Consider the following 7,574-nt stretch of genomic DNA (forward strand, 5'->3'; position numbering starts at 1 on the left):
TAGAATAAAAACAAATGGAGATGATATTTTTTAGTCCTTTGGGGGGTCGATTCATTGAAACTATGACATAACGATGTTCCTGACAATTGCTACCATCTGGTGTAGGGTAGTCGACAGATATAAGTTCAGCTTTCCCTGTGCTACGGCTAGAGGGCGACACAGAATGACGCGAAGTTCGAAGTTTCAAAGTTGCTAAGGTTTCCCTGACAGGGCGATTGGGCGCGGGCGAAAGACGGTGTGGGCCAGTGCGGGCTCAAAATACCAGTTCAGCAAGCAAAAAAGGAACAATGAGAGAGAGAGAGAGAGAGAGAGAGAAACGGCAATATCTGAGGGCCCAAACACCAAAAGAATAAGAGTACAATAACTAAGCCGTGCTGTTCAGCAACAAACTTGCATGTTGTTATCGATAGAGCCTTGCGCGGGTCAGAATTTGTTGACCAGCGCCCGCCCCGCAACCCGCGATCACCACTAAAAGAAAACCCGCCCTCAACTCGCATATATGTTCAATCCGCACGCCGTGGTTGTGCCACGCCGGGTCGCGCGGGCCTCGAAGTCAAGACGATCTATACGTATAGAGAAAACCGCTCCCTACGAGAACGCGTCCAAAACGCCAGTAGGCGAATATAGGGTCCTGTTGCCGGTATTCCAGAGGGAAAACTTCAAACAGAAAAGGAAGGAAGAGAGACAAAGAGAGAAGGGGGCGGGAGAAAAAAAAACCCGGCAATATGCATGTAATGCAGTCACTATATAATCACTTTATAGAGTGACTATAGCATGGATAAGGTTTCGCGTTTTCGGTTTTAATAAAAAAACATCGAATACAGAGGGACATTCCGGTAACGATGACAGAGATACGAGGGTGGTTCTATACGTTTCCTGCCCGACCAACTTTTAATAGTCATAGAGACGAAACAAGTGTATCACTTTTCGACATAGTCACCCTTAACTTCGATGCGCTCTTGACACCTTTCAACCAGCATTCTTATACCCTTGAAAAAAATAGTCCGACGTTTTGTCCGTAAAATGCTGGAAAACTGCCTCTTGCACCTCGCTATCGTTTTGAAATCTCCGTCCTCTGAGATCCGTCTTCAAGTTTGAGAACAGGAAGTAGTCACTCGGTGCCAAGTCTGCACTGTAGGGTGGGTGGTGGATATCTTCGAAGCCGCACTCCTTCAGTGCAGCCTTGGCAACAGAAGCCGTGTGGACAGGGGCATTGTCCTGGAGTAACCGGACACCTCGACTCAACCTGCCGCGCCTCTTTTCCTTGATGGCGTCACATAGTCGGTGCAGGAGTGAAGCGTAACAAGTCGCATTCACTGTAGTGGTCCTTTCTTTGAATTCGATTAGGAGGATCCCGTGACAATCCCAAAATATTGTTGCCATGGTCTTCTTTGTGGATTGTGTGACCTTTGCTTTTCTTGGGGGTGCTTCTCCTGGTTTGCGCCATTCCATCGACTCCTTTTTCGAAAGGGTGTCATAGCAGAGCACCATAGTCTCATCCCCTGTGACAATTGACTTCAATATTTCTTCTTCGTTCTCCTGACGGAGCTCCAAAAACTCTGGCACAGACGACGCTCTGTTGCTTTTGAACTGACGAGAGAAGTCGTGGCACCCATCTCGCACTGACCTTTTTCATGTGAAGGCCCTCGCCGATGATGCGAAAAACGGTTGTTTTGGAAAGCCCCAGCCTTTCTGACATTTCCTTCGCCTTCAGACGCCTGTCGCTCAGCACTTCCTCCTCGACAAGAGACAAATTTTCTTATGTGACCACTTCCAGTGGACGACCATCGCGTGGATCATCTTCAATGGACTCTCGCCCTAGTCGAAACTGCTTAGCCCAGTCTTTTACCGTTGTGTACGACGGAGAGGCTTCCCTGCACACGTTGTCCAGTCGCGGTTTAATTTCTTTAGGCGAAAGTTCCTCTTTTGTCAAGAATTTTATCACAGCGCGGTACTCGACTTTTTCCATCTTAACTGAAGAGTGCACCCTGGCTGTTTGAAATGCCGCTCTCCAACCGACAAAAGCATGGAGAGGGTTGAGGGTGGTGCTCCGGCCCTCCAACAGATGGTGCCACGCGTCCTTAATCGCATTTTCAAATTCGCGAGCATTTCCTACCTCGGGCGGGAAATTTATGGAACCACCCTCGTAAATTGCTGCATATGCCCAGTAAGTTCCTGATGCAGATCAGAAAAGCGTACAGAAATACTATGGTTGTCAAAAATGTCCGTTTACTCCATATTTTTCTTCCATATCCAGTTCTATCCGATACGTCTACTTTTTCGTTAGCCGTAAAACACCACCGCCGCGAACAACGCCATGTCGAATGAGCGTCGTGCGGAAATTACGTTGTGATTTCTGTTCGTTGACAGCTGTCGGGTAAACCATGTGCACGCCAGGAAAAACATCGAAAAACGTACGCTGAATCTGCCGAAAAATAAAAACCGAAATCGCGGAACCCTATGCATAGCATATATGTGCGTGTATATTGTGCTGCAGTCGCGGTCTGTAGCTGTCGCAGTCTTCGGCTGTCGCATTTTTTGCCTGTCGTTGTTTTCCCCTACTCGCGGTTTTTGGTGTCGCGATATTTGTTTGTCGCTGATTTTGCCTATCACGATTTTTGTTTACCTCGGTTTTTGTCTCGCGATTTTGATCCAGAACGAAGAAGGACAAAGAACCTCTTTTTCGCAGGTAGATCAGTCGCGATGCCATAAATAATGAATATCCACCCTACTATTTAATTGTTTTACGCGTTGTGTGATTTATATCAAGCCAGAAAGGGTCTTTTAGTGAACAACAGTGGTGTCTTCGACGTAATGCCTCGCAAATATGGACACACCGAAGCATCCCAAAGCAATTACTTCACTCAATTAGGTCACGCTTAGGCCAGTTAATCTAGGTATTGATGTAAACTTTTAAGTTACTTGGTAGTCATAACACTTCCTTGAGACACAAGACGTATCTCCTTTTGAAGTACAGCACTTCTTTTTTTTTTTCTTCCATCATTTGCTCTGATTATTTGCAGGTGAAATTGATTGTCCTTCTCGCGTACTCACATGCTTTTGCTGAATAGAACTGCAGCGTGAACAAAGCTGCGTATAGGCAGCGCGCGCTAAAACTTGTCCCGGCACTATCGCCCCCGCTCGACGGAATGCGCCAAAACGGCGTGGTACTATCCATGCCGTAGGCAGTGCAGGAGTGCAGGGCCTCGCTTCGCTTGCTTGCATGGAATCGCAAAGACCACGAAAAAACGGCAGCTATTGCTGCGTGGTAGGGTGCCACAACAGTAAGGTGAACGTGAGGGGGAAACAGCCTCGTGTGAAGTTTTATAAATTTCCGAACAAGTGGTTCGAACAAGGGCGTCGGCGACAATGGATAGCGGCTGTACGAAGAGTGAAGTAAAACTAAAACTGTTGTGGTTGAGTTTTTCCGTTCTAAGATAGTTTGTACTTTTTTGTGATTGCTTCGTGTAGCCCGGATGGCACTCCTTGGGAGCCAAGCCAGACGACTGTCATCTGCAGTTGCCACTTCGTCGGCAACGAAAAAAGCGCTGACCAGACGCATCCTTCCTACGTCCCCTCAGTATTTCCAGCGATGTACAAAGCCAAATCCGTCGTGGGATTGGCGCCTGTTGAGCGTTATGAAAGGTAAGCAACCTTCGACATTTCCATTAGCACATTACCGATGACACACCGCACGAAGTTGTTCGCATTTGTGTGTTTGCTGCTACATCCGCTAACGGTAGTTTTACCTGGCTTTACGGACACAGACTCAAGCGGCGATCTCAACGTAATGACAACACCACGGCTTCAGTGACACTTTGTGTTAGTAAAGAAGATGGTGTGCCTGGACTGCATGGAGATTTGCAAGATGAGGAATTCCAGGATGAAACATACAATGAGCCTCCTTCCTCAGATTCTAGTGGAGCGTTGGAACCACCTTCATCATCATCTGTGGTAGGCATTGTACTTGCAGAAGCAATATTGTGTATTACTTAAGTGCGCATGTAAAATTGCCATTTATTCTTTTTGTTTATGTATATTTTATTTTTTGACAGGGCACACAGACAGATGCAGCCAATGAAGGCAGTGGCAGACCGTTCTCCGTCTTCATGTGTACCATTCTGGAAACGACCGGCAGCACCCAGATTACTCACACACCTTGTGTTGAAAGTGAAGTGCAGGCTGTGCCCGAGACACAATCACGCTACTCTGGACGTTCTTCGCGTACGTGCATATTTCAGGGTTACGAGACTCTTCGTGATCAGATTGCTACCCTGCATGATTTATGTGGCACCACGCCAGAAGTGTTTGCACTTCTACTCAGCCTCCTTACCAACTTCCGCGTAAGAGAGGTCGACGTCACTATCCCTAACAAGCTCTTGATATTTCTGATGAAGTTGAAGCTGGGAATTACTTTCACCGGCCTTGGCGCTCTGTTTGGAATTCATCGTTCCACTGCTAGCAGAATATTTTTCTGTATGTTAACAAACTTGGTTCAGGCCACAAGCAAGTGGTTGTTCACACCATCAAGAGAGACAATCCGAGCGACTCTTCCAGAATGCTTCAGAGAGCACTATCATTCATGCAGATACATAATCGACTGCACTGAAGTGAGGACGGAAACTCCAGCTCCTGTTGAAAGGCAACGAAATCTGTACTCAAACTATAAAGGCGGCATGACTGTGAAGTTCCTGGTTGCAATTGTCCCCAATGGACAGATTGCTTTTGTGTCGAAAGCGTACGGGGGAAGAGAAAGCGACACAGCAATAACAACGGATTCTGGATTCCTAGACCTTGTCGAGGCAGGTGATTTAATTCTGGCTGACAAGGGATTCCCTGGCATCAGCTCCCACCTCGGACAGAAAGGTGCACTACTAGTGATGCCCCCATTCTCATCAGGAAACGCACAGTTCACCAGCAGTGAAATGGACACAACGTATTACATCGCACAAGTTAGGGTGCATGTAGAGAGAGTGATTCAGCGGATCAAGACCTTCGACATCCTGAATTCCACCGTACCAGCTGAGCTTGTGCCATACATGACTGACATTTTTCATATGTGCGCAGTACTTGCAAATCTTCAGCCACCCATTTTCAAGACGCAGCAATGATTTCAGCGTACTTCATTTTGGCATTTGGCCTGCTGTGTTGAAGTGCAATGGGGACCAGTGTGAAAATTAAATATGTTGAGTGCTAATGCAGTTGCTAAAAAAAAGTGTCCTGTTGCAAAATGGCTGTCACACTGTTTCTCATTTATTGCTTCAACACGATTTGAAATATCATACAGAGCACCAGGTCCCAACTTACAGAAATTGAACTGACTAGAATACGTGGACTAACCAAAAAAATTAAACCAGAAAACTTAAGGTCTAATTACATATTCATTTAGACCTGGGAGCCATTCTTGGCAGCATGTGAGTAAAATAGAATGTCTCTAGTTTTGGAACAAGTTCACTAAGCAGATCATCGTCACGCTCTACCATCACATTCACTGACTGCGCATCAGAATATACAAAAAAGAATGCCTCTGTTACATTCATGACATACATTGCAATTTGCACTTGTGTATAGTATTGATGCGACTTTTTAAGCACCAGCTTCCTTCCTTCATACTGTAGGTACTGAACGTAGCTTGTTTCAGATTTGCAATCAATGATTGGCTGTCCTTTCCGGCCAAATGGGCATTTGATTTCAAGCAAATAAAGGCCATCAGCCAGCCGCACTACCCCATCCGGGCTTGCACATAGCCATCTTTGTTCAGGGTGCACCAAGAGCCCAGCCTGAAAAATTTGGAAAGTGCATGAGATTAACCGTTTGAAAGTAACAGTTCTGATTCTAGTACCTGATACACTATTGTTGGGAACTTCCTCTGGAACTCCTTTGCAGCAACTCCCTCCATCTGCGTGCCTTTCAGCGAATGTGCATTTTGTGTTAAATCACAAAAACACACTAACGTTTGATGAAGATCACTGATAGGAATACTCACCGTATGCTGTGGCCGCTGTTCCCAGTGGCCTGGTGGTTTTCAGTGCTTCAGCAAGTTTTTCGAAGTCTGCTACCCTTGTTCTGACTCTGTGGCACTCTGTGCTTGTTAGACGTAATGCCCTTTCCTGGAACCACTTGTGCACATGTACACGTTCTTTGCAGGTGGCAGATAACATTTAAGTGAACATGTAGACAAATGGCACTCACAGCAAATGCATACTAAAACACAAGCCAGCTTGATTTCGGCCTCGAAGAAGCATGCAGCATGCTCAACTGAAGCGGTGTGTTTTATGCACTTTTCCTCACATTTGTTCGTTGCCCACGTGTTTCCATGCCAATGTCAATTGGACAGCGGGAGCCAATAGCAAATTTGTAAAAGCTTGCGGTGTCATGGCCCACTTCCTTTAACCAGTCTTTCCTTGTGAACCGATGCCCCATTAGCAGATCGACCCTCACAACACTCATTGTGTGAAATACTGATCTTCTTGAGCTACTGCTCAGAAGCAGCTCAGCTACTAGCTCCTGATCATGCATGTTAGCTGCAGCATCAACAAGCGATGCTAAAACACTCCTGCACCCCTTTTCAACTGGGTCCTGATATTCATATTTCAAGTTGTGGACTAAAGGAGAGCCAATGCCTGGGAAGTGGTCAAAGATGTAGGACGGTGAGACTGACTGGCAGCTTGGCTTGGGTGCATTGCATGGCTCTTGAAGGGTAGAAGGATGGATGGTGGATGTTAGGGCACTATAAGCGAAGCTACTTATATTTACGGCACGCAAAACGCACATACTAACCTCAATTCTAAAGTAGATATCGAACACTGGCGATCAACATGCCACATTATCGTCACAGCTGACAGAGTTTTGGCTGATTACTTACTTGGATAAAGCTCTTCGAAAGGAAGCCGGACGTAGCTGCCTGACGCTTGACTTCCAGGCCTGCCCCACGCTTGGGGCACACTAGTGCAGGAGTCGTCTTCGGGGTTGTTTATGGCAGTAACAACGGCGGCTACATGTTTACAACGGCCACCCACACCTCCCTTACAAGTACAATGTGCTTCGAGAATTGCACGTGGTCTAGGTGGCTGAAGCTGCAAATGTGTCAAACGGACGTTAACAGCACGTCATCAACAACAAGTTAACAGACTTACCTGAACAGTTACGTTGTACGTGCGTGTGCTCGTTTGGGCAAGGCACTGCGCACTTATCTTTGACGTCCCGTCCGTGAAAACATCTTCGCGAACGCATTTCACATGTTTCGCCTTCTGAAGAAGGTGCCCTTTCTTCAGATTACCGCTTCGAAAGTGGTCTCGCGTGTCAACAGGCGCGAAGCCGGCGTATAAAACACGTGAAATCGTCATACTAGCATGCGTCGTACACAAAAAGTGACAGGCAATGCATATGCGAACGCCCCGCTGGTACCACGCCGTTTTGCGGCCGATTGCCACGGGGGTCGCTTTCAGCGGATCGATCGCAGCTCCCTCAAACAAGCGCGCGCTGCCTATAGGGACGGGGGCTTGCCATCCACTTGCTATGTGGATCACGTTGCAAAAAATGCAGCTGCACATCTGAAACTCCAATCATTATCA

The 7,574-nt window shown here is 46.8% G+C and overlaps 1 protein-coding gene and 1 long non-coding RNA gene across 2 annotated transcripts; one reads left to right on the forward strand and one right to left on the reverse strand.

Moving 5' to 3' along the window:
• The first annotated feature begins 3,196 nt into the window (after window positions 1-3,196).
• LOC135397803 (uncharacterized) lies at window positions 3,197-5,591 on the forward strand. Its single transcript, XM_064629368.1, has 4 exons — window positions 3,197-3,396; window positions 3,472-3,645; window positions 3,768-3,954; window positions 4,056-5,591. Exons 1-4 carry the CDS (start codon window positions 3,224-3,226, stop codon window positions 5,109-5,111), a joined length of 1,590 nt encoding a protein of 529 aa, XP_064485438.1. The 5' UTR covers window positions 3,197-3,223; the 3' UTR covers window positions 5,112-5,591.
• LOC135397804 (uncharacterized) lies at window positions 5,030-6,006 on the reverse strand. The gene is made up of 3 exons (XR_010423766.1): window positions 5,987-6,006; window positions 5,843-5,907; window positions 5,030-5,780 (listed from the first exon to the last, which is right to left on the reverse strand). It is a non-coding gene; the product is annotated as an uncharacterized LOC135397804 (long non-coding RNA).
• Between the last annotated feature and the right edge of the window lie 1,568 nt (window positions 6,007-7,574).

This window comes from Ornithodoros turicata, chromosome 6, assembly GCF_037126465.1.
Source record: "Ornithodoros turicata isolate Travis chromosome 6, ASM3712646v1, whole genome shotgun sequence".
In the NCBI taxonomy this organism is placed as follows: domain Eukaryota; kingdom Metazoa; phylum Arthropoda; class Arachnida; order Ixodida; family Argasidae; genus Ornithodoros; species Ornithodoros turicata.